Source organism: Clytia hemisphaerica, unplaced genomic scaffold, assembly GCF_902728285.1.
Source record: "Clytia hemisphaerica strain Z4C2 unplaced genomic scaffold, Clytia hemisphaerica genome assembly, whole genome shotgun sequence".
Lineage (NCBI taxonomy): Eukaryota > Metazoa > Cnidaria > Hydrozoa > Leptothecata > Clytiidae > Clytia > Clytia hemisphaerica.
The window spans coordinates 234,585-262,046 of NW_027103627.1; the positions used below are offsets into that span (position 1 = coordinate 234,585).

The 27,462-nt window shown below is 35.8% G+C and overlaps 3 protein-coding genes across 5 annotated transcripts in view; all 3 read left to right on the forward strand.

Moving 5' to 3' along the window:
- LOC136802483 (heme A synthase COX15-like) overlaps positions 1 to 3,264 on the forward strand; it is a 76,455-nt gene extending 73,191 nt beyond the window's left edge. For both annotated transcript variants that reach the window (XR_010846015.1, XM_067059212.1), the window contains 2 exons: positions 2,271 to 2,384; positions 2,745 to 3,264. Coding sequence is in view for 1 of the 2 variants with exons in the window: in XM_067059212.1 (XP_066915313.1) it covers positions 2,271 to 2,384; positions 2,745 to 2,882 (252 nt within the window). In the remaining variant the exon portion in view is untranslated. The remainder of the gene's footprint in view (positions 1 to 2,270; positions 2,385 to 2,744) is intronic.
- A 6,991-nt stretch (positions 3,265 to 10,255) lies between these two features.
- LOC136802490 (iron-sulfur clusters transporter ABCB7, mitochondrial-like) lies at positions 10,256 to 18,400 on the forward strand. The gene is made up of 13 exons (XM_067059219.1): positions 10,256 to 10,437; positions 10,945 to 11,151; positions 11,442 to 11,565; positions 11,884 to 12,070; positions 12,363 to 12,444; positions 12,815 to 12,903; positions 13,190 to 13,277; positions 13,623 to 13,797; positions 14,958 to 15,115; positions 15,858 to 16,024; positions 16,221 to 16,350; positions 16,597 to 16,872; positions 17,344 to 18,400. The coding sequence occupies exons 1-13, from the start codon at positions 10,306 to 10,308 to the stop codon at positions 17,575 to 17,577; spliced, it is 2,049 nt and encodes a 682-aa protein (XP_066915320.1). The 5' UTR covers positions 10,256 to 10,305; the 3' UTR covers positions 17,578 to 18,400.
- Positions 18,401 to 19,165: 765 nt separating this feature from the next.
- LOC136802491 (polypeptide N-acetylgalactosaminyltransferase 11-like) lies at positions 19,166 to 26,574 on the forward strand. 2 transcript variants are annotated; one of them, XR_010846016.1, is made up of 10 exons: positions 19,166 to 19,262; positions 19,490 to 19,815; positions 20,240 to 20,403; positions 20,631 to 20,997; positions 21,467 to 21,584; positions 22,035 to 22,403; positions 22,943 to 23,047; positions 24,512 to 24,667; positions 25,624 to 25,852; positions 25,893 to 26,574. XR_010846016.1 is itself a non-coding variant. In XM_067059220.1 (9 exons), the coding sequence occupies exons 1-9, from the start codon at positions 19,236 to 19,238 to the stop codon at positions 25,771 to 25,773; spliced, it is 1,782 nt and encodes a 593-aa protein (XP_066915321.1). In that variant the 5' UTR covers positions 19,166 to 19,235; the 3' UTR covers positions 25,774 to 26,574. The 2 variants fall into 2 exon arrangements, 1 of the variants encoding a protein (XP_066915321.1); XM_067059220.1 differs by having other exon boundaries at positions 25,624 to 26,574.
- Positions 26,575 to 27,462: the final 888 nt, after the last annotated feature.

Genomic DNA, 27,462 nt, shown 5'->3' on the forward strand with positions numbered 1-27,462 from the left:
GATTTGGGGGTACCTAAAAAAAGCCAAGTTCCTGAAATTATTCTTACATTTAGGGAGTACTTTATATGTTACGGGGTACCTGCATTTTCATTTGTGGAGGCGGGGGCTGTTTTTGTATGAAGTATTTTCCGAGGAATGACAAAATAGCAGAAAATATTTAATTGCATTCACATTTTTTGTGTACCAAAATGATTGCGCGTACCTTAATTTTTTGGGGGTGCCTGAAACCTGGAGGACCCTATGTCATTGAATCCTGATTTCGATGAACTTTTACATGGAAAACAAAAATGCCATCATTTCTAAACATTTCAACTAGAACTGTAGAATTTAAACTAGACTTTTAGGAAAGTAATCCCTCTAAATTGTAGATATTTAGCTTTGGTCGAACTTACTGCTCAATAATCATTCCTAGTAGTAGAACGAAGGAATTCAAGTAAGACTAATATACCATAGATCTTCTCAATTTTCCGGAATTTGCTTTACTCTTAGGTTCCAAATAAACGGGCCCCCCCGCTTGTTAATTTTTCGAAAATTTTCCAACCCCCCCGGACCTCATTAGGACCCCCCCCCGTTTATTAATCTCTAAGAATATCTTCAGCTCTCAAAGAGAAGGCCCCTTATTTTGCTCTAATTAGCCTGATTTTAGCCTATTTGTACCTTATTTTTGGGTTTCAGAAGTACAATTTCCAACCCCCCCGGCAATTAGGCCCCCCCGCCTATTAAAATCTAGAAAATTTTCCAACCCCCCCCCGTTTATTCGAACCCCCACCCCCCCCCGTTTATTTGGAACCTAAGAGTACTCCCTGCTCACTTTTTCAAAAGAAGGATTTTTTTTAATTTTTGTAAAAAGTTATCAAGATTTGGCTTATCGAATTTACGCAGAATATTGGAAAGTATGAAACAAACTTCTTCTTTATTGTTATTATTATTATTGTTATTATCATTTATTAGGTTCAATTTCATACAAAATTGTTCTTCCCCCCTAAACATAAATATCAAAATAAAAAGCACTAAAGAATAAATAGTATTAATAAATATAAATATTTTTACAAATTTTCTGGATAAAATTTATTAAAACTAGACCACTAGATAGACATGAAATGGAATTGGAATAACTAAGACAAAGGCTAAATGTAGATTGTATCGAAATAGGGACTAGCAAAAGGATAGTGGTAATAGTAGTTGAAATATTTAGTAAGTAATAAAGTAAAAATAGATCTTCATAAAGTTAAAATTTTATTGTTGTGTTGCACGAGTATGTGCCCTAGATTTAAAAATTTGGATTCTTTAATAAATTCTTTCAGGTCTTTGATTTCCCTGATATTTTTCGGGAGTTCGTTAAAAATTTGAGCTTGGTCCTGAAATGTCTTAGATAAGCCAAAATCAATTTTAATACCATCATCCTGTGAGCGAAGCTTCCGAGGCTGAGTTACTTTCACCAAAGAAAGATATGAAGGCCATTTTTTATCATTAAGGGCCTTGTAAACAAGTTTGGAAACATTAAAATCAATAAGCTCTTTTATTGGTAACCATTGCAGATCGACAACGTCTTTCAGTGTGGCATATCGGTTTAGGACATATCCTGCAGCAATGTTCTGTATACGTTGCAGACGATTTAATAAGTAATCGGGGATCTGTCCGAATACGACTATGGAGTACGCTATTTTCGATAGCACTATAATTTCAGCGAGTGATTTCCGAACTTTAAATGGTGTGAAACGTTGGAAATTATGAAGAGCTCGAATGGTATCATGACTGGATTTTATAATTTGGTTGATATGGTCGGACCAGGATAGACTTTTATCAAAATGAAGACCAAGAAGCTTGACGACATCTTTTTGTTCAATTGATTTTTTTGAACAAGAAATAAGATACGAGTAGTCACTACATAATTTGTGATATGACGCTAGACGTTTGGTTGAAAAGATGATGTATTGCAGTTTATCAGCATTGAACAAGAGATTATGATCAGCTGACCAGGTGGAAAGTGATTCGATATCAGTCTCGATTTCCCGGATGCATTGAAGTATATCACGAATTTTTGAGTGACGATAAAGCGTTGTGTCATCAGCATATTGGATACTGAGAAAGGAGATTTGGTCAGATAATTCGGTAACATATAGGTTAAATAAAACTGGACCCAAAATACTGCCTTGAGGGACACCAAAGTGAATGGGTTGAACGGGTGATCTTTTATCGTTCACTTGCACAAATTGCTGACTTCTCCTTCATTGCATGAATTTTTCAGTTTTTGCATTTTTCTTTTCTAGGGTATCGCCACCTTCTCAACCATCGCTGCCACAATGTACCTCTCTTCACCACTCGCTCTTCCACACCGTGCACGCTTAGCTATGAACTGTGTTATGGGAATGGCTTGTCTTCAGGTAAGGTTATCAGACTTATAAATTGCCCCAACCCAAAAGGGAAAATTCTTTCAGTGGGAGAAGTGACGAAACTTTGACCAAAGGGGGGGGGAGATTTATTAGGAATTACAATCTACCGGAAACGAGCTGAGAAATGATTTTGACGAATTTGGCGAATTTTAACAAAATTAGGTCTCTCAAATTAAATCTCAAATCGCCAATAATAACTCCTTTTGCAATTTTCGAAATATATGAATTATATTGAATTATGTTTTTAATTGCCTGAAGATTGTCACCAAAAGTGGTATAAAACTGCCATTAGCAGAATAAAAAAGTGTCTTTTCTTCCTGACTGACTATAAATTATATTGTAATCTTTTAGGTTGGTTTGGGAATATCAACTCTGTTATTGTATGTACCTACTGCACTGGCTGCAACACATCAATTCGGATCCTTGACGCTCTTATCTCTCGCTATCTGGTTGAACTATGAATTGAAAACTGCAAAAATTCCAAAGTAAAATTTTAATCGTATTGGTGAAAGACTTTGGATGCCATCATAATGGGTGTGTAATAATAAAAGTAGTCAAATAATTTTCTTCTTTGTTTTGAATCATTATAAACTTAAAACACAAAAGACATTTTAAGTTGCATATTCTCTTGTGCTATCTCAAGAAAGACTGGAGAAGTCTTTGCCCTTGACGCACGAAGTTTTGTTGGTTAGATGAATGGGAGATAGAGTATCGCGATCACATTGTTGAGTGGTATTCTCCGAAAAGGAAAAATCAATTTATTAATAATATTTTGTAATTTAACATTAATCAATTCACTGTAAAATACGCTTATAGTCTGAAACAATATTTACAAACTAATAAAGAATACATGAGTTTGAGCTTTAATAAATTTATTTGAGTGGTTTGCATGTATCCTATCTTTTGTCCCTTCGAGTATCCCCCCCCAAAAAAAAATTATCCAAATGACTTGAAACTTTACAATTGTGTACCAAATATGTATTGGTATCTCTGGTAAAAATGACGTCATCGTGAATAGAATGAAGATTTCGCATGGAAAAAAATCCGAACAAGCTGAGATTGGATATATAATTTGTAAATACAAATACTGAACCTCGAAATAAAAAGCCTCATACACAAATGGGATAAAAGCTCTTTCAAAGTCAACCCAACCCGTCTGGTAGAAGTTATTTTAGCCTTCGTGTGGGGGTACTATCTAGTTTTGTGGTGATACGTGGCGGAAGACCCCGATAAGCCCATCGTCCCATCGTTGGGGCTTTTTGCTGGGAGTCAGTAGGCTAGGAGTTAGTTTGTTTACACTATTATTACAGACATGTCAATTCCCCCCACTCCAATGACCCCTGCGAGTTCATTCCTCTTTGTTTATCACGGGAATTAACTACATATGGTTAAAAGATCGACATGCATGTTACCACAATGCTCGATTCTTTAGAGGAACAGACCACAGATTTATAGAAGGGCCCCGAGAGGGGGGCTACTAGGGCAAAATGGGCTACGGGGATGCTCCGCTGGTCAGGGTACCTTTTTTAACCTCCACGAGTCCCAGGTAGGGTCGCAGAAACACCAAAATAGAAAAATCAGTCCCTCGTATGGTGCCTATTTTTGGAAAATTTGGGAAAAAAGTACAAAATTTGAGCAGTCCCATTCAGGGTCACTTTTTTTGCAAATTTCTAGTCCCACGTAGGGTCCATTTTTCGAACCTCAGTGGAGCACCCCCGTCGGTCGACAAGGGTAGTGCCCCCCCCCCCCGGGAGAAGGGCTAGAATCGAATCTCCTTGATAGGATTTGAAGCCAATAGATCCTACCAAAATTGTGCGGCCTAACGCGCGACCCCCGCCTAGTTTTTACACAAATGGGCTCTTCCAGAAAAAAAATTTTACATAGGGGGTGGAGGATATAACAATTTTTTGTGATTTACCCCCCGGACAAGGTGACTTTTGGCCCCCGGACAAGCATCTGCTGACCCCCCGGACACACCAAATTACAACCCGGACAAGGCAAATTTTGATGATTTTTTGCTACCCCCCGGACAATATATCCTCCACCCCCCCCCCCCCCCATGTAAATTTTTTTCTGGAAGAGCCCAATGCTAGATTTAAACTTAAATTTACCGCTAGATTTCGAAAAAAAATATCACTCGAAAACAAAGGAATCGCTACCGGCTACTGTAGACCATCGGCCCAAAGAAAGCTACGGCGGTGCCAACATTTTTACACACAGCAGCGAACGCCAGCTTTTGAAAAGTTCCACCAGACCCGACTGCACATTTTGTTCTTTTTGAGTTAGTTCATGTAATGTTTCCAGCTCACCAAAATAGACACTAATACGCATGCGTAATTTGCCGTTCTTTTCAACCACAAGCAGTTAATTCCCGTGACAATCAAAGAGGAATGAATCTTTAGGGGTGGAACAGTCACTTTTGGTCGGGGTTGTGGACGGCGAATTATGAAATTTGTCGTTCTTTAAAAATTTGTCGTTCTTTTTGTCGCTTTTTATTAGTTATTTGTCGTTCTTTTTAGATGATCTGGAAACGTTAGATGAACAGTCTCTTTTTGTGGTTTCATCAGTCATTGGCAGATTGGTCAAGTTTTATCATGCACACATCTCTTACTTTCGTGTTTCATTTCTGTTAGAGCTCAAAACTCGAAGAACACTTCTTACAACAAGCAGTACCAAGAAGGAAGTAAGAACAATTTTAGAAAAAAGGCTGGCAGGTTATCAACCTCGTCGAAAGCATCCACCGAAGTGAAGCACATAGCGAAGCGAAGAAGGGGGACTTCAAAATATCCGTTCTGAAGGCACGTTCCAGCTGGATACTGTATGGCGGTCTGTTCTTAGCGAACTAAAGAAAAAAGTCTGCCGGATAAAAGTGGTCTGTTCTACTGAAGATTGGGACCAACTGAAAAAATATGGTCTGTTCTACTGAAGATTGGGACCAGCTGGAAAAATATGATCTGTTCTTATGAAAAAATAGTTTGATATTCAAAAAATAAGGTGAATTTCCTACCGTAAATTGGTCTAATATCGACATCCCTCCTCTAATTCCGACACCCTTCTTTAGAGAAAGTTGAATAAGGCGACAACAAAAATAAGTTGCGTTCGGGGTCGTCTGACCGACTGTTTATTTACAAGAAGAAAACCCGATTCGGAAAGTCGGTAAGATCGTTGTGTTTTTTTGGGCGCTGTTCCCAAGTTCGGATCTTTCCCATAATGGCAGGCAAAGGCGAACGAAGCATGTCTTTGAATCATTATTTTTTGTTTACTTAACCCACATTGAGTCCCGTTCAAGTTTTTTCATGTACCCTTATTGAAATTTTCATGTCAAAAAGTCAGCAACGCAGTAGGGCCAATACCCTGGGGGCCGAAAATAAGGGCCGCTTTAAGGTTAACACATGCGCGCGCAAATTTAGTTTGGCAAATTAAAGATCGGCATAAAATTCTGTTGATTGCCGACTTAATTCATCGGGATTTACTAGATCTTAAAAATCCGACAAAATTTACTAACCGACCGACCGACCGACCAACCGATTGGATTTGAAGATGTTTTAGGACCCGAATGGAACATATTTTTGATTGCCACCTAATATGAAAATTTGAATCACTTATTGGAAAAGGATTATTCCTCTCTGACCACTAGCACTAAGCAAAGATAAACAGTTTCAAATTTTCTATAAATTTCAGCTGATAAAAAGGGTGTCGGAATTAGAGGAGGGGTGTCGACATTAGACCAAGTTACGGTATCTGTTCTGAGGAAATTTCAAAAAAGTCAAAAAGTCTTTGAAATCTACTGTTCTTTTCCTTCTGAATGTGGTTGCCTGCTGGATGGAGTGGTAGCTGGAAATTCTCCACTTGTTCTACAAAACATCTGGAAATTGTCAATCTGTTCAAACTGTTAGCTGGAAATTAAGTTTCTGTTCTTTAAAAGTCCTTCAATCTGTCAATATGTCGAGCTGGAATTTAGTGATCTGTTCTTATACCGTTAAGTAGGGTAACTTACATCAGTGAAGGGAAACACGCATAGCCCTCAAATGACTGACCACTCAAAGCAGCAAAATTTCAACAAAAAAATGAACTACGCAGCTCCGCTTGCAGCTCTACTCTACTATTTTTGTTTTGATTTAAGTTTGTATTTTAATGACCAGATAGGTCATTCATTTGAGGGCTATGAATGTTTGCCTCCACTGATGCAAGTTTACCGGACTTCGCGGTTAGTGAATCACTGTACAAATTTCAGATTGCTTAGACATGCTTTTCTTAGAGCGTGGAGAATTTCTATTATATACTATTTGAATTTATTGGAATACGTCTCATCTTTTTCTTTTGAATCTGTTTGAATGTCATCTTTTCCTTTTGAAATAACATAGGTTCAGCCCCCCCCTTATTTTTTTTTTGGGGGGGGGGGGCTAAGAAATATTTTGGCCTTTAAAGAGCCTGGGGGCTAAAATTACCAAAATATTTGGGGGGACCTAGATTGTTGGGGGGAGCCTAGATGATCTGACTGAGACTCTGGGGACTGTTCAGCTAAATTCAAAAGATATCTTATCTTACTATTAAATCAAATACAAAAAGCAAAAGACTTTTAAACATAAATATTAAAACAAGTAAAATTTAGTTTTCATTTATCAGTACTGTACTCACATATATTTTTTATTGACTTCTCTCTACGGGGACGAGAGAACAATGTTTTTGTTTTTGTTTATCTTGGGACCTGAAGTGTTAGGGGACCTAGCACAAGGCAACTTTTTGGGGGGAGCTAAATTGTTGGGGGGACCTTACTTTGTTGGGGGGAGCTAGAAACCTGGCTGAAGCTATGAATAAAAAAATATTGTTGCTCAATGGATCTTTATATATTATAAAATAAAAAACACCAAAACTCGCTCAAAGTTTAGAAAAAAGAGAGAAAAATCTCATTGTTTAGCAAACAAATCTGTTCATATTGAAAGTCCAACAATGACATCACACGCGTAATCTTTAAGAGCCATTGTCTGTAAGACAGAGTTTCAAAATTGGCTCATTTTGATATTTTGTTCTATAGAAACTGAGTAGCCCTACCGTAATTTGGTCTAATGTTGACATCCCTCACATCTAATTCCGACACCCTTTTTATCAGCTGAAATTGATAGAAAGGTCAAAACTATTTTCCTTTGCTTAGTGGTCAGAGAGGAATAATCTGGAATAATCCTTTTTCAATCAGTGATTCAAACTTTCATATTATTCCTGTCTCTAAAGAAAGGTGTCAGAATTAGTTATCACACGCCAGAAACTCCTAAAATTAATGGTTTAGGAGTGCGATTGACCACACGCCTGGAATTTTCAAATGAGGAAGCCTGAATGCATCGTATATTGATAAAAACGCATTGTGAAACCTAAAAAGTTTCGCGTCTACGGTGGGCAAGATGCACTTTGTGCGATGTGCGATGCACTTTTAAATCGTTAATTTGATCCCTGTTCAACAACTTTTTTCACCTAAACTCATTAAATAGAAAAATTTGCCATACAGTAGCCCTGATTTCACACCAAATTAATTGATTTAGACCACTTTCAGGTTCTCCAATGAAGCAAAATATCCAATTTTTTGGTCAAAAACCAACATATAACTTTTAAAATAATTTTTGAGCTGAAAACTCTCAAAAATATCAAAAAACTCCTTTTTTCTGAGTTCATGTCCTGAAAGTACTCCCAGAACTGTATATACTCAAAAATATAAAATTGATCCCCTTCCAACTTTGCGTCTTTTTTAAAAAGAATTCCAAAATTCCATTGAGCTGTCATTTTGAAAAATCAGAGAGGTTGATGGTTCCCATTTTTCGTTTTCCTGCAGTAAACTGAGGATACTTTTGGGAAATGAAAAGCTCTCCTTGAGGTTTTTGCCTTTAAAAATGCCTCAACTTTGGCGCAAGGTTTAAAAGCCTGATTTCGGGCCATGTATTTTAAATAACCGGTTGTCTGTATATTTGTTTTCTTGTAAAAGTTGTACATATTTTCAGAATATTGTTTCTATTATCATTCAAGTGGAATTTGAGGTCAAAATCCCTATTTAGCCAAATTTGAGATTTTTTGTTGGCTGAGACCGCTCAACTTTGAAATTTCAAACAGCCATATATAAAATCTGAACCGCTTGGAGTTAGAGCTTAAAATTTTATTTCAGTGGATACTCAGTTTCTAGTTAAGATTTTTAAATATAATATAGCTCATTTTAATTTCCACGATATAAAGTTTCTATAATTTGCAAACAATTATTATAGGAAAATCTTTGCCCTTAGATCCCCTTTAAAGTTTTATAAAACTATTTAGGCATTTAAACTCAGAGTAAAATGTCGTCAAGTGAATCTTCAAGTGAAGAAAGTGATTTATCAGACATTTTTAACCCTTCCACTGATGAAGAAACAGAGTTAGACACATCAGAATCAGAGACAGACACTTCAGATGAAGAAACAGAGATAGAAACATCAGAATCAGAGACAGACACTTCAGATGAAGAAGATGAAGCTATTGGAGGGTTTTATGGTTTTGAACCTGAGTATTCAAAAAAAGAGCTAGCAGGTCTTTCAGCAAAGCACAAAGAAGATGAAAGCTCGTCCTCGAGGGACTGCGAACGGGATAATGATGATCTGGAGTCTAGTAGACTTGAGAATTTGCATTGGTGAGCTTGTAGAAACTGTATAATTGGCATGGATTTCACTTTGGAAGAATGTCTATGTTGCAAAGAATGTAGTATTCTCAAAGAGAAACTTGAAGGCATATCGTGTATTACAAAACACAAAGACATCAAACCTTTCATTCTCACCCCATCAGCCCTTTAGTTCACTTATATAACAAGAAGGAGACATAAGAAAATTTTCAAAATAATCAAAAAAATGGTAAGGTAAATTTGATTGGTTTAATTACTAAATACATCATATTGTAAAATAGTTCGTAAATCTATCAAGATGGTTTGAAAATCTACGAAATTGTGCATTCTAAATAGAATAAGTGAATCAATTCTAGCAAGAGTTAGAGTTGAAAACCAGTCTTTTTTTCGTTTATTTCTACAGGCAATATCGTTGCACTGCGTATTGCCAGTATACATCGTGGACACGCTATTTCGAGATACTTAGACGTGACAAAAGAGTAGTGATCCCCTCTTGTGTCGTTAAAGAAATCAAAAACACGTTCCCTAAGCCTATTGATCGAAAATATACTGGTTTCAAAAGAGCTTATTTGAACGACTAGATTTTTGATTCTTTTGTGAGCATATAATATATAATATAAAAGGAAATTCCTAAATTACTTTTTGAAACTATTTTGAAATGTTTTCTCCAAGATCAATTATTTTTCTGGATGATGTTCTGTAAGTGCAATGTTTTTTGGGTTAAGGAGAGTCTATTCGCTATTTCAGAGGCCTTTTGGTCAATCTTCTCTTCTTTTTCTTTTCTTTTTAATAACATCGGTTAATAAAAGTGTTTTCACAAAATCTTTACTTCTTTCTTTTCTTTTGCCACCCATTCTTTAGTTGTTGGCTCTGACGATTTATTGGTAAATCCGAAAGCTTGGCACTATGGCATATCTTTCAAGTTCGTTATTCTAATTACATTTTTCTCAAGACTTCCCTTTGTCTATGTATATACATTCAAATTATAATTTGCCATGAAACATCTTCTTTCTATAAATTTTGTCTATAAAAAAATTTCTCTCTCGAAATAAAAGTCCAATGACGACATCGTTGATAAATTTTAAACATTGATAACTCAATTAATTTGAAAGACTTTAAACTTGTTCTTTTTGCAATGTTTTTATTCAAATAGACCTGCACTCCGTCAAAAAAAAATAAGGATAAAGAAATTTTCGCCCTTAGATTTCCTTTAATCCTTTTTTCATTTCAGTAAGTGTAAATTTTTAACATGAATGGAATCTGTAACAAGAAGATGATAATATGAATCGATTTTTGTTTTCATCGGCATCCATCTTAAGGAGAGAGGTGTTGATTGCTCAGAGGGGGATTGTCACTTGCGTCAATTATAATAATACTGGTGGATACAATTCAACTACAAAGCAAATATCAAAGGTATTGTTTGAAAAGCTAGTCAACACACAATGGGCGTTGTTTTCTCTTTATTGAGTGTTTATATTGGCTAAGAACTGTGGTGCAGGGGTAGAGCATCCGGCTACGATTCACAAGGTTGTGGGTTCAACCCGCAGCAGCCAGGTCATACCAAAGATTCTCAAAATGGTACTTGATGCCTTTCTGCTTGATGCTCAGCAATTATGAGAAGGATCAAGGGTACGTGGAGAAATCCAGGGAGAAAGAGTGGTGCCCTCCCCTACCTTCAGGTAGATAGCTATCAAAAGAGGAGCCTTAGGGTTGCCTCCAACTGCGGTCGTAGACTTACTTACTTATTATGTTGCATGCTTTGTTTTTTATAAACCTTTGAACCTTATTTAACTAACCTCCAAACATAGCTAGTTATTTAACTTTGAGTACAGTACTTCTCAGTCAATAGTTATAGAAAATATTTGTGTAAGTAAGTATAGAAGTTTCAATTTTATTATTTTCAATTTTTCAATTTTCCAGAATTACAATGGACATGGACTTGGAAGAACTCCTTTATACATTGGCCTTCGTCACCACAGTGGGGTCACTGTTGATAGTGACAAAATGGATAAAGAGCTAGATACAGTCAAAGTACTCAACACCCTCGGGAGCCAAGTGTGGCCTGCTGGTAAACCTGCAATAAAAGCTAGGGTTGTTACAGCTCTCAGCTTATTAATAGGATCAAAGGTAAAGAACTTTTTATTTTTGACCATTTATTTTTAGCACATTTGGATTAAATCATACATATTATAATTGGACTGAACTCTAAGTTTTTACAAGCTCTTATTTGATTTGGTTGGTCGTTAAGATGTAATAAAAGAATCTTATTACTTTTTCTAAAGAACGCGTCATCTCTATCACTTTAATAAATTACCAATTAGTGAAGTATCTTGTAAAAACTCAAGCTCATCCCAATGTTCAATCTATTGGAGCTAGAATGAATCATCTTTTATTAATTTTTTTTTATTTCTCCACAGCTTCTCAATGTCCAAGTACCCTTTTTATTCAAATATGCAGTAGATTATTTGAATAGTAATCCCGTAGCCATTGGAGATGTCGAAACTGCCATGGTATCAACTGCTACTATTCTCATACTTGGCTGTAAGTCATCAAATCGTAGATGCTATACCAGCTAATTTACTATCACATCACCCTTCAAAAGTAAAAACCTTACCTCACTTTCCTGTTCTCGTGGCTATGAACAGATTTTTTCCATTTACCCATCTGTTTCCTTCAAGTAAACTGATATTGTATTCATATCATAGATAATAAGAATAGATACCAGTGAAAAATATCTGTTTAAAGAATGCTTCCATTTGCTTTGATTCTTGGTGAGCATTTTATGTTTTGCATATGCTTCCAAAATTTTAGTTATCATTTTTGTATATTTCATGTTATACTTTGTTTTATTCTTTGTAGATGGAGCAGCAAGAGCTGGTGCTTCTTTATGCAATGAAATGAGAAATGCAGTGTTTGCTCGTGTTGCTCAAAACTCTGTTCGAGAGATGGCACAACAGACCTTTCTCCACCTACATTCTCTTGATCTAAGCTATCATCTCAGTCGCAAAACTGGAATGCTATCCAAAGCTGTTGATAGGGGCACTAGGTATGTCAAAGTGTCCAAAGAGTTTTAGCCTTCTTGACTTTTTAATACAATTATCAATTGTACAAATGTTTTTTTTGAGTTTTTTGCAAAAAATTAATTCAAAATATTACATTTTCCTTTTAGTTTAAAAAGAAAAGTAACTCGCAAACAATTGAATTATTATTTTTGTTTTAACCGTCTGACAACCCTCAATAATATTACTTCGAAGTAATAGAAACAAGTTTAAATCAATTACAAATCAAATTTATTTTTGCATCTTCAGTTTTAAACAAAACTATTTTTTTCTTTTTAGAGGAATATCTTTCTTCCTCAATGCCATGGTATTTAACATTGTGCCAACTATATTTGAGGTTTCACTGGTCAGTGGTATTTTGGTGAGTCATTTTTCTATATTTAAAAGTCAGCTATTTATGGCTAAAGAAAATAATGTTCTGTTGGTAAAATGAATCCATTTAATACCTTAATACGGATATTACTTTTCAAGCCAAAAATAATTCTTGAAATTGTGCAGATATCCCCTTGAAAAATTGTAAAACTTCTGAAAAATCCCAACAAAGGATTCTATTGCTGCCCTTGGAAAAATTCTCTGGAAATTTGAAAGATTTTCTTTGAACCTTTGGAATATAAATCAGCTTCACCCCTGGAAATGTATGGATATAAAATAGAACGACCCATTAGATTAAATTTTTCTTCAAGAATTCATTTTTTGTATACAGTAATTCATACTTCCTCTTTTTTAACCAGGCATACAATTGTGGATTACCATTTACGATAACTGCTTTGACGTGTCTTGCTGCATATTCTACATTCACACTTTCAATAACACAATGGAGGTTTGATATTTGTTTTTAAATATTTTTTGTTTGTCATTATGCATTTGGGAGCATAAATTTACATTAACTTGACTCAAACCCCCCAGAATCCATCAATATTACTTAACAATTTGGTTCCATTTTATCAATCTTTCAAGAGAGTCATAATTGCTTTTAATCCCAGTAGAATCTGATACCCTGCACATGGCACCTATTCACTCTAAATGCCATGCCTGTGTCAGAGAATCTGCCCAGGTTGGCACACTGCTTTTGAAGTAATAATTGCCTCATAATTTCTTTTTCTTAGAACAAAATTCCGAGTCCAAATGAATAGAGCAGATAATGAAGCAGGTTCCACAGCCATCGATTCTTTGATCAATTATGAAACAGTCAAAGTAAGAAATTATTTGAGAGTTTAAATCCTCAAAAGCATTTTTTTAACCCTCCCTGTTCGTCCTCACGCTCATAGCTTAAATTTGTCCTGCAAGTCTATATGACCAATACAGTAGTTGTCTATGTGAGAAGATTTGTACGGTATTAGTTTAAAAAAATTATCGAGAATTATTATACATATTGGGAAATATTCAGAAATAATTTTTTAGATATCTGTAAATGACATAACAGCATTTGATACCGTGTATGGTATAAACAGCTCCAATGCTAGGATGATTTATTCGTTTGTTCTTCAAATTTCAAGGAATTAGATTTAATTCAGGATTCTTGTTCCTTTTCTTTTGTAGTATTTTAATAATGAAAAGTATGAAGCTGAAAGATATGGCAAACTGTTGCATCAATATCAAGAAGCATCTTTAAAGACGACAACTTCTCTAGCTTTCTTGAACTTCGGTCAAAATTTCATCTTCTCAAGCGCATTGACAGTGATGATGTTACTGGCTAGTCAAAGCATTATGCAAGGTATTTAGTCTACTTACTATCGTGTATTAGTTCTTAAAATATTCCCAGATCATCTACCAAAGTCTTACTACAACTAGGATGGCTGTTAATTTAGCCTCATGAATTAATTAGTATTCCTTGCAGGGATTTTTCTAAGCACTTTGAGCTGTGGATCGTTTTTGTAAATTCAGATTGAGTTTCTAATCTGGTTAGCAAAGCTATATGCATCCATAAAGCTGGGAGTTTGGGGACGCTTCCGCCCTTCCCCTGATAGTTCGGACCCCCCCCCTTTCTTAAGGGGGGGATGATACCTTCCAAAAAAGTAAAGAAGGGGTATCAGAAATTTTCATTAAAAAGGGGGATATCAAGGAGGGGGCGGGATCGTCTAAGAAGGGGGCTTACATATATTGTAGATTATTTTCCAGCACTGTTATGAAATTTGGTCTGCATGAAAGGAAGTTCTTTATTTTCACTAAAAAGTGGTAATATAGTTGCCAGACTTAATTTTTCTTTACTGTTTCTCTTCCCATTTTACCATAAAAAAATTTTAAAGGTTGGGGGGATGCCAAGAAGGGGGGGGTCATTTAAGAAGGGGAGGGGATCATTTAAGAAGGGGAGGGATCAGACCCCTTTCAGCACTATGCCCCCCCCCCCCAGTGGGTCGAGCTCCCCAAAAGAATGTTCAGATGTTTAATATGTATATGAATTATTTCTGTTTGTATACATCAAGAAGTTAAATTTTGTTAGTAAATTATTTGGATTAGGTTTCTAAAATTTAATCTTGAATTCAGTATTTTGGCTAGTATATACGAACATAAGTTCTTAGAAAAGTCCCTGCTTTTTCATTTTTATTGTACTGTAGACTAATTGAAATATACTATTTAATGAACAAGTGATCCCTTATGACTCTCTATGTTATTAGCTAGGTATTTTTCTCTGCGTTGCAAGTTTTCTGAATTTTTAAATTTCTTGTCATCTTCAAGGTTCTATTTTCAACGAAACTTTTTAAGATTTTGCTGGTCAAATAATACAAGTGGAGCAATCCAGAGAGAAAGAGTGGCGACCTCCCCTACCTTCGGGTGAATAGCTATCGAAAGAAGAGCCTTCGGGTCGCCTCCGACTGTGGTCGCAGACTTACTTACTTACTTAATACGTTCTTAATACGTTCTTTTGTTGTTTAGGAACGATGACTGTAGGTGATTTAGTGATGGTGAATGGTCTTCTATTCCAGCTTTCAATCCCTTTGAATTTCCTTGGTTCAGTGTATCGTGATTTGAGACAATCATTGATCGATATGCAAAGCATGTTCCAACTGATGGATGAGAAAAGTAAAATCAAGGCTAGTTACTTTTTTGTTTGTTTTTATGATTGTGATTATCTTTTGAATTCTATCAACACACTGGTAAAAATTGCACTGACTGAAAAATGTCCACTCAGACCCTAGATCTGTACGTCTATTATATAGTACTCTAAGAGGCGCATCTGTTAAAAGTAATTTTTTATTTTCTTTACCAAAAGTTACTTTAGCCCCCTAGGAGGGGGGGGCTTATTCTTAAAAATCCAAAAGAAGTTGGGGGCTGGAGCTGTTTACAATATTTCGGGCATTCTAAGAGAGGGTGCTGGGATTTGAATTTGAAGGGAAGACTGGATAACTAGCTATAGTTGCTTGTCAATTATGAGTTCTCGTGTTTTCGTTCTTATCTTTTGTATTTTCATCTTTGGTCTTCTTTGAATTTTTATTACTACCTCCTCTAAGGGTGCTTCGAACTCTTCACGGAAAGAGCGAAATCAAGCAGGTAATGGAATTGGGAGAAAAACCTAGGCTGACGCTATGAATTTTGCAGATCTTCTTTTCAAATCTTTTCAGATGATACGATCAGTTCTTGTCCATAAGGAATTTCGAAAATTGACTTTCAAAGAGCGTCTAGGTCAAAATGGCTTTACTTACTTCAATGCTTATAGAAATTTTTCCCCAGCTCTACCAGGTTTGGAAAAAAAGTGGTTTGGGAGTCTCAAGAGACGGTAGGATTAATTATTTTACTGATTACAACTAAAGTTGTAAAAATCATTATTTTATGCAGGAAATACCGGATGCACCTCCACTGATGCTAACATCTGACAAACAACAAGACATCGTCTTTGAGAATGTAGCTTTCCAATATGAGGGTGGTGCACCAATATTCAACGATTTATCGATGACCATCCAAGCTGGCAAAAAGACTGCCATTGTTGGAGGCTCTGGTTCTGGGTAAAATATCAATGAACGTTTGATGTGTTTTGATTTCTTTCGTGATTATTTTTCAGATCATATTATTTACTTTTGAAGTTCAAAATACATTAATTTCACTAATTGTTTGACTACCTAAACAGCATAACAGGGAGTTTGTTTTTCGATGTCATGATAGATTTAAAGCCCAATTTTTAAAACTCGTGTACCATTCTAGGAAATCGACCATCGTTCGAATGCTGTACCGCTTCATGGAGCCCAATAGTGGTACAATCCGAATAGGTGATCAAGTCATAAGTGACGTCACTTTATCTAGTCTCAGAAAGAACATCTCGATTATTCCCCAGGTAGGAGACGCTTTTGAATGATAGTTATATTTTACCGAAAAAAAATCAACCAGATATGCTTGCTCTTGGTTTGATTGTTTTTGTATTCAATATTGATACCATATTCGTTTCATCGATACGAAACGACATAATTCTGCATAATTCAGACAACACGAAAACTTGCATTACCCAATGTATTTTTTCACCTGCAAATACCGAAAATCTAGATCTACTTTGTTGATAAAGTTTTCTCCAATTATTTAACAGGATCAAGTCCTTTTTCACGACACAATATTTTACAACATCAACTATGGTGATTTAAATGCGTCCGCCGAGGACGTCTTCGCAGCCGCCCGAACTGCTGATGTTCATGACAGCATAATGCGTATGCCCGACGGGTACGATACGCGGGTCGGTGAGCGTGGTTTGAAATTGTCGGGAGGCGAGAAACAACGTGTCGCGATCGCACGTGCTATTTTAAAGGATTCGTCGATCATTCTGTACGATGAAGCAACTTCCTCTCTGGACTCAATAACTGAAATGGTTAGTGGTGTTTTTACTGATTTTTTTTGCATGAACTGTCTGCAGAATGAGGAATGATTAGACCCTTTCCCGTGCCAATGTGCCAATGGTTTTATCGACATTTGTTACCAATTTACTACATATATTTTTAACCGGTTTTTTTTTTTTGATGCGGTCTGTATGTGTTTTTACGATGCAATGCGATTGGTTGTTTTTTTTCGCATGACGACGGGTATTTATAGAGCGGAGCGTTGTTAGGAAAATTCATTTCTGACGTCAGAAATTCACACAAACTTTTTATCTTTTTCAGTCGTCTTTCTAGTCTTTCTCGTTGTAAAGTACAAAAAAATCGACCGAGTTAGAAAAAGGAAAAGAGCCCTTGATTCTTGAAAAAATAGTATCCTTGAAAGACTTTTAGTTATATAAAGCTATACGTTTACTTTAAAGAACATCGACACAAATATTTGAGGTAAATCTATATTTCCTTTTCAGAACATTTTGAAATCTCTACGTGAAATCACTAAGAATAAAACATCATTATTTATTGCACATCGATTATCAACTGTGGTCGATGCCGACGAGATTATCGTTCTCGGCAATGGAGGTGTTGCGGAAAGAGGTACCCATCAACAGTTACTGCAGAATCCAGACTCATACTACGGTTATTTATGGGAAAAACAAAATGAAACAAAGATTGCTGAAGAGCAGATTTCTGAAGGTGGCTAAGAGTATGAATCAATGATATACTGGTGATGTTAAAGTTTGATGGTCAGGCTATGGTGTAGGGCCTATGATCTGATTTGGAGTGTGTATGGCTACTGGAGCCTTATGGTTTACTATCAGAGTATCTCTAAAGTCGTTTATTCATGCAAGGAACATTTCTTATGGTCGATTTTCGGGTTTTCCTGAATCAGCCAGCCTTATTTTCTTTCTCACAAAATTACTCGAAAAAAACAAATTTTTAACAGTTAACTGAGGACTTTCCAGGGTAATTTCCAAGCACTTTTCCTTACCGCCGTTTTGGTCTTAAGAATTGAGTTTCAATGCAGTGGTATTAATTGTCGCCCACCATAATTGGGCGACTAATGACATTTTTGCCCTCTAAACGTCCTAGGTGATTTCTAACTTGATTATGAGAAAACAACCATGATTTGAAATGTTTTGGAGGAGTTTAATGTGAATGCTGATGTCAATTCTTATCTTTTGATACAAGTAATACTTTTATTTTGAACTAAATAAACTTATCTCTCTACCTTCGAAAACTACTAGTTAAACTCGTTACAATAGATTGAGTTGATTTTCCTTCTAGTTTTTGTACCGTCATTTCGTTGCATTATTTACCTATCACTTTCTATGAGATTCAAGGGAAACAGTTCAGTTAGGATATTGATTATATTTGTTTCAGACCCACCAAATCTACTAGTTGATTTCAAGCAAGGTTTACAGAATTATACTTTTGGTTTCTAAATCATTTTTAGATATGTTTTTTGAAATTGTATTTAAAATAGTTAGGCTTTGAATAATTTTTTTTTACAATTTTACATACAAATTGGATGAGCTTTTCTGTTTTAATTTCGTGTTTTTCTTTGATTATATTTTGTTTTATACAAAATGATCAAAGTTTATCCCTCCGAGGAAAAATCAAGCAATATGCTACAAGAGATTAAAACACGTGGTCGAGAGGATTGTGATCTATCTTACGTTGTTTTTTTGAGCCGAATAAGAACCAGTTTTAAATGGTACTTAGCTTAGACCATGTTCAGACGTTACGGTTTCGTATCGTTCCGGTATGGTTTTCGTTTATACGGATCGAGGGTGTTCAGATGAAAATAGTAGCGAGATTATGTATCGGAGATAATCTACGACTACGGTTGCGGGACTGCCCATGCGGGTCGTCACCAAAGGCAACATGTCGTTGTCTACTTTGCTCTGTACGGGAAAAACACTAAAACACCGTATAAGTAAAGTCGACATAATGTCGTACGTTAAATATCAAACTTGCTTTCACCCGCCATCACTTGCCTTACTCGCCATTTCCCTCGCCACTCTAACCGTAGCCGTAGAGAATTCCAGATACATAATTTTGCTAGTGGAACGAAACCGTTTCGATCTGATTTGCGTTGTAACGTCTTCTTTTTTGACGTTTTGAATTTTGACGTTCACACTTGTTTCAGGACCGTTTCGGAATGGAACGGAACGGAACCGTAGCTTCTGAACATGGTCTTAGTTTAACTTACGAGAAGTTCGATTGCTTACCACAAAGTAAGAACTGACTTTTTTGAATTTTGTTTAATTTAAAGAATTTCTTTTTTGCAGAGAAATAATTACTAACAAATAGATGAATCAAAATGGTGACTTGAAAACTACAGTGATGTAATGAAAGGATGAGGTTACAATGGAAAATGAAAGCGGTATGTTTTTTTACCCGAAATTTGATAAATCCGTTGTATGTATGTATATTATGTCAGGCAATAAAGTGCAAGTTTTGGATTTTTAGAAGAATATTTAAATCACACTTCTGATCTTTTTGCCTTTTCCGGGTGTTTCAAGAATATGCGAATAAAATTTTACATTTTCCTACCAAATATAGCAAGAAACTTTTAAATACCTAAAAAAACTGCATTCTACTTCTTTACAGAGAGCCAAATACTATCTTGTCATCATATTGTGCATGGTAGTTCTGTATTTGATCCATCACAATAGCTACTACACAACACCTGATGCCTTTAAATACGATCACAAAGAGACCAAATCCAGTGCACTGACCACAGCAGCTGAAGACGCATCCACTGAAATTAAAAGCGTTGGAAGCAAGTATTTTGTAGATGAAGATTATTTTGGTCTCGTTAAAACTGAAGAAGAAGAGAAGAAAAGAGAAGAAGGTTACAAAAAATTCTCATTTAATCTGTTGGTGTCCGATCGAATTGGGTATTATAGGAGTATACCGGACACTAGGAATAAATTGTAAGTATGCATCCTTTGTCCATTACTCTCTGGTACCTGTGGTCTCTTTTTGTTTTGAAAACTTTGACTCAGATTGAGACTAGGATTCATGATATGCACCACTACAATGTCTTCTGACATTACATCACAGCCCCATCAGCTCATTGCTTGCTATTGACGTACTGACGGATTTACGTCACATACAACCAGCTGTTTGAGTCCGTGCAGTCCGTGGTGTAATGTCAGAAGACATTGCAATGATGCATACCATGAATAGCAAATCTAAAAAGGGCTTCTTTAATTGAGTATGAAAATTAGAGAGAGAAGCACGTGTTTTATTGATTTTTTTACTACTGAAAACCAATGCTACCGACGATAATTATGCAATAAATAACGAATGACTTAAAGGATATCAAAACGACAGCTTCTACATGTTGCTTTTCAGATGTAAACATCAATGGAAAACCCAGGGCTCACATTGTAGCATCATTATCACGTTTCACAACGAGGCTATTTCAACGTTGCTTCGGACAGTGGGAAGCATTCTTCAACGTACACCACGTGACCTCGTTAAGGAAATCTTATTGGTAGATGACTTCAGTACTGAAAGTATGATTCACACCTTTTTTTAAGAATCAGAAAATTTTGACTCAGGCTGGGCTAGCTTAGGTTTTTGAAATTTTCAGCCTTGATTGTTTTTAAAATGTTCTTATTGTACATGACTTTAGAATTTTTCATTCATTTTGAGCTTGTGAATCGAACTAGTATTTTTGAAATAAAGTGGTGAATTTACGACAGTTAGTCTTCAAAAAATGGTATAATGTTTAATCTTTCAGCAAATATCGAAAAGATTCATTCTTTCATTCAATCAACAAAAACAACCACCGTAAAACTCGTCCAAGCTCACAAACGCCAAGGTCTCATACGAGGTCGTTTGCTAGGTGCCCGTGCAGCTGTTGGTGACATTTTGGTTTTTCTTGACAGTCACTGTGAAGTTAATAGTCATTGGTTGGAACCACTTATTGAAAGAATTCGAGAAAATCGTAAAAATGTTGTTTGTCCAGTTATCGATTTAATCGATTCACATACGTTTGTCTATTTGGCATCTCCGATAGTTAGAGGTGGCTTTACGTGGAGTTTGGCTTTTGGCTGGGAACAAATTCCCGAAACACAAAAAGGAAACCCGAAAAAAGACCCATTTAAGTATGTCATTTCAATTTTAAATGATATGAGAGTTAAAATTATATATCATAGGGATAACTATAAAAAAATTTCTATGGATTGACCCAGAACGAAAAATGGTAAGAAAGTGATGTTGAATGAAAATAATTAGGAAGTAAGTATACTAATCTGGTGGCTGACAGTGGAGCCGGGATATAGGGAGTCTGCCTTTTCTATTTGCGCTAGACTGGAGGTTGAATGTTGAGGTGGGGCGCCACACCTACTCTCACTTCCCCGTAGCTTACCGCCCATCATCAGATTACCTAACCTAAGCTACTCATTTGCTGAGTGGGTGGTGACCAGCGATCGAACCCACAAGCCTTGGTTTGCAAAGCGAATGCTCTACCGTTTGAGCTACCCGGCTGAAAAATATAAGCTCTAGAATTAGCAGAAGAATCACTCACATCTGACCAAATATGAACCAAAAATTTCATTTTTTTCTCATTTTTAGGTCACCAACAATGGCTGGAGGATTGTTTGCAATGGATCGCAAATACTTCTTTGAACTTGGTGCTTATGATGATATGATGGAGGTTTGGGGAGGAGAGAATTTGGAAATTTCTTTCAGAGTATGTTACGATAGTCGCAATAAAGTCTGCCTCGATATAATCTGCTCGTTGAAAAGATGATAAAGAGTTGGGTATTATTGAAAAATATCAAAAAACATTGGAAAGTAAAATGAAAAAATGAAAAATGAAGAATTGTAGAATTGTAAAATGACCGTCATTTTCATATTAGTGAATCTTCAATTTTAGAGGGTTATTACTTTGAAAAAAATTAGGATATATTGAAACAAACATATAATTGTTATAGAAAACTGACAGCAGGTGACAACAAATCCTAACCAATATACCTCGTAAAACTGGTTTTTGTTTCGATATATTCAATTTTAACCGAAAAACGTGCGAACTTTGATTGAAATGTCATTTGGAGAATCTCATTTGGTTACAAGAAATCTATTAAGTGCTCAGTTTGTAATTCTTTAAATATGATTTATCCTTTAAAAATTTCAACCTTAGATCTGGATGTGTGGAGGAAGACTGGAAATAGTTCCTTGCTCACGTGTTGGTCACGTGTTTCGAAGCCAACGAATCGGTAATGCGCAAACTGATCTTTCACACGATGGAGAAAATGCAGTACGCGTTGCTGAAGTTTGGTTGGATGGATACAAAAAACATTTCTACGCATCACGTCCTTCATTGCGCACGTATAAACCAGACGTTAGCAAACGCGTGAAATTACGTAGGGATTTGGACTGTAAATCGTTCGACTGGTTTCTACGTGAAATTTACCCTGAGATGTCAATCCCTGGTGTGAGAGAAGGCCAAGCTTGGAATGTTTTGGGCGACTCTAAGAAAAACGCTGACAATATCACTTCGGTTGTATCGGTATGTTTAATCATCGCATGTTCAATCATTACCCCAGCTCAATTGTTAAATTCTGTCCTAGGAAATTTATCTCTTTAAAGTCAAACAGTTTCTTACTGGGGAGAGGTGTAGTCTAATTTGTCTTGTCCAGTGGTATCGAACATCCACCGGGAAATTTAATTTAAAGGGTAATTTTTTTTGCTTCCAAAGGAATCAATTTTTTACATTTGGCTTATAAATCAAAACTTCTCGTAAAAAAGATTGAAAAAAATACTTTAATTTCAGAAATTTGTATTTGGTGGGATTTTAATTTTGCGTATTATGAGAATAGAATTTACTTATAAGTACTTATGGTTTTTTTTTCGCGGGAATTTAATTTTGCAGCTCAGCAATATAGATTTTTTTTCAACCATTTTATCTAGCAAATTTTAGCAAATTCATAAAAATCACGGGAAAATCTTGGCCGCGAAAATTTCTGACATCAAAGTATAATGATATGCACCAACCAGCCTCCGAAATTTTTTTTTATGATGACAGACGAGGCTCCTTATGATTTTTAGATTGTAAATCCAAACAGTTTTCTATGTATGGCGGTCAAAGGGGCCAACGAGCCAAGATCGAAGTCAAGAATTGTTCTTGGGAAGTGTCACCTATCCAAATACAAGGTAACGAGTCTGCATACACTTTTAATACGTCAAATACTTTTCGCATCAAGACGTCTTTTTTTAAGCTGGCGAATCTCACAAGGAAAATGGAGGAAAAAAATCGATGAAAATGACCAAGAATTGCCGCTTAAAAATCAGGTTTGCACCCCAGAAAAATGCTTTATTAGAGAAGGAACAACACCAAAAGACACTCTGAACTGTAGGAAGTGCCACCGAGATGTTCATTATGATTGTTCCGAGCTACCAATCTACCAAATACAGATTTGCTTAACGTTTAAATCTCGAAGTTTTCAATGCCAAAGTTGCGTTAAGATCTCGCCAGAGCTGACTGAACTAGTTGAAACATGCAGAAACACCAAAATCGAAGGACTTCAAAAGGAAATTAAAGCATGTGAAAACAAAATGAAGAGATTTCCCAACTGAAATCAAATGATGAACTTTCTTACAAAAGGAATCAAAGAAAGCCTGGAAATAAAGATGAGCATACTCGAGAAAAAGATAGAAACAAAGATCGAGAACATCTTAATCGAAGAGGCGAAAGAGGTTAGTTATCCTGAAGCTGTATCCAAACAGATGAATCAAAAATCAAATAAGGTGGAGAAAATAACTCGATGTGAAACAGCCGGCAATCAGCGATCCACAGCATGTAACCTAATTTTCCATGGAATCAGAGAACATCTGGAGGATCCCGAGAATACAACGAAAATCTACGAAGAGAAATTTATCAAGTACAGAATCCTTGGTTTACAACTGGGCATCAAGGACATAAAAATTATAAACACACAGAGGATTGGAGTATTCACAGAAGAAAGAGAGGAGAAAGGGAATTATCGACCAATCAAGGTAGTATTCGAGAATGAAGAAGACAAGAACAAAGTCTTGAGAGCCATCACGACATACAAAGGCCCTCCTTCATCCTATCGAGCAACAGAAGACCTCACAATTATTGAACGATTGACAATCAAAGAATTGTGCAAGTGAGCACATGAGCTCAATGCTCAAATGAAAGACAAAAACATTCAATTTAAAGTCAGGGGAAGCCTCAGAACAAAACTTTACCTAAAGAAAATTGTAACAACAAGTGATTGTCTTAGAGGCCCACGGCGTGCCTTGAACCTCAATCCTTTAACAAATAAATAATAACCTGTATAAAACCTCCATGTAAAACCATTTGTAGCGGGAGGGGCGTACGGGGTTGTTTGACTGATATCCGGAAAACCGAAGAATTTTACCACGATTTCTGAAATTCTGCAAAAACTACCCTTTTTCGTCATACTGTCTAAATTTCACAAAAAGAGAAGAAATTCCGAATTACTTGAGCAAAAACTCTTCATTTCCGAAATTCCAGAGTAAAAAAGGATCGATTTTCGATACTGAACAATTTCAGAATTCCGAAATACCGAAAAAGAATCGTGCTATTTCCAAAATTCCGAAGTAAAAAAGGTTGCTTTTCGATTTCCTTAGGACTGGTATTACACAGATGAGGAAGAAGTTCGTTTGAAGCATGGAAAGAATAGATTGTGTTTGGATGTTGAACTGTTCTACAATGCTGGTAACAGTCAAGTACGCCTCATGAAGTGTCATGGAGAAAAAGCTGGCCAACAATGGAAATATCATAAAGTAGGAAAATGTCTAGTTTCCTAGTTATTTCCGGGGTGGGGGGGGCAGTACTAAAGTTTGAGACATCATGATGTTTTGTTACATAGTAGTCTTATTTTGGAGTTAAATCAACATTTTTAGGAAAATTGGTCCCGAAAAGACAAAAATAGGGTGGTTAATCCCCATATATGTCTTAGAAAATGTTCATAAGTAAATCAGATTTCTTGAATGATTTAGTCATCACTCCATTTTCCTTGTTACTTTGTCGAAACCTTCAATATTTAATCTTGAAGAGATGAATTAATGGTGCTTTTTTGCACACGTCTATGAAATAATCACTCCCACCACTATGATGGTTGCCATGGGAAGAATTTTATGCATTTTTCCAAGGTTTTCAGATAATTTATTTATTCATATTGGAAGTTTATCGTGGCTTGAATCACAAGATTTACGTTTGGCTATGTTTCGATAGATTCTTCTCCCATCATCGGGCAATGTGAAGGATGTTTTACCCACTACTTGTACTAAGACCTTCTGACTACCCATCATTGTAATTTCCTTACAAGGTGTAAATTCCCATGATATAACATAGGTGTAAGGTAAATTATCTCTTGAATTTATGAGATTACTAATTATTCCATTTCGCCTCTCTGTCTGGATGTTAGGAACTCAAACTTACTTATTCATGACATGAAAAGCCGTTCGAAGTTCAATCAGAGTTAAAAACAAAGCAACCGAAATTTTAATGAAATTTTTCCTGCAAGTATTTGTTGCCAAAAATAATTTTCTAATTTGCAATAAAATAAAATCGTTTTGTCTTGTCTTTTGGATTTTTTTCATCGCAAAAGCTCAAAAATTTACTGAAAAAAAAAGGATTTCAAAAATAATTTACCGTTAAGGCAGGGCTGCACTTCTTCAAGGTTTTCAGTGCACTAATAAACTTCTTTAATATCTAAAAGCCGTTGTTACCTTTATAGGAAGATGAACGCTTATACAATCCAGCTTATGGTATGTGTTTAAGTCAAGATGTCGAACAATATTTTTTCGTAACCATGGCGATTTGTGACGTCAGTGATGAAAAACAACATTGGAAATTGAAAAAAGACGAAACAAAGCGAGTAAAATAATTTGGGCTTTTCCAGAAAAAACTTGAATATAGGGTATCTAGGATATAACATTTTTTGGATATTTACCCCCGGACAGCAGGTCTAACCCCCGGACAGCAGGTCTAACCCCCGGACAGCAGGTCTAACCCCCGGACAGCATCAGTTGACCCCCCTGGACATTCAAAATTACTCTCAAACAGAGCAAATTACCCCAAACAGAGCAAATTACCCACAAACAGAGCAAGTTTGCCCCCAGGACAAGGCAAATTTTGTTAGAATTTTCACTACCCCCGGACACTATATCCTCCACCCCACATGTACAAACATTTTTTGGAAGAGCCCTCTGCCTAGTTTGCTCATATTTATATCTTTTACAGAAACTGAATTGTAATACTCCCAACCTATTTCAAATCTGAATAATTTCTCGCATATATCTTACCTTCTGAAATTTCTTAGATTTATATCTCAATTTTTGCAGACCTTTTTCGTTTTAGAGACTGCAACCTCTATAGTCAAATAGTAATAGAATCTCGTGATTATCTTTCCAATGTTATATCCTTATAACTTAGAGTGTTGAGAAAAATCTTTCACCCTTACTTTGAATTTTATATTTTGTAATTATTTATAAATTTTTTATTTTATTTTTAGGTATTAAATTTTCAGGAAAACCATGAGCTTAAATCTAGGTGTTGGCTATATTTTATTTATGTTGATTATATTGTAACAGTCAAAGTTATCCCAAAGCTCTCCCAATAGTTTATTTATTGACAGAGTAGAAGTAAAAAGGCTTAGCAGCCTAAGAGCAAAACATTCGTTACTGAATTTTTATCGATTTCTTAGGGATATTTAACTCATTTTTGGGTTCAAATTAATCTTCATAAACAGGGCCTTTTTGCTTTTATTATTTAAATTCTGTCAGCACCGCGCTCTACTCTGAAAGTTTTCTGTTTGTCTTTAAAAGCAGTGCGGTAAATGTGATGACTTGACAAGCTTATTCGGTAATTTAAACATTCAAAAACATTCAAAACCGCGTTGACTCTTGCCAGAAAATGAAAACAAAAGCAACTTGGTATATTTTCTATTGACGGTAGATTATGGATTCAATACCGATGGTTTTTAACTAGCAAATCACTGCGCTTAAAGCTTGTTTTTATATATTCATCCATATTTGAATAGGACCGCCAAACTTAGTAGATTTCTTATGGAGCTTGTACAGTAACCGTAGTCTACTTGGAGATTGGTGATTGCATTGTCCTACACCTTACTATTAAAATGATTTAATACTTGTGTAGGTCGATCTTTATACCATATTCATTATTAAATCCCCTGTCTGGCAATATTGTCAACTTTTCCTTTGTTGTAAATAAAAGGCAAGTTGCGATTTGTATACTTTCTTATCACGTTACCATTTTTGACTCTTGGGATTGGTTAATTTTATAATCAAATGATCAAAAGCTATGCAAAACAAACCAATTTAAGGTACGCAAGCTCTAACGGTTAATAATAGAAAGAAATAAAAGCCTTTCAGACTGGGGTTTTTTTATAACGACTATGTTTATACTAACTTTATGTTATTGTGATATTTCGACCTTCACTCGCACTTAGGGTCATTATCAGATAATTCTACTTGTTAAGCTGTTTCTGTAATCATTATTAAATATAAATTTCAAAATGTTTACTTCTTTTATATCTTTCAGCTTAGCAACTTAA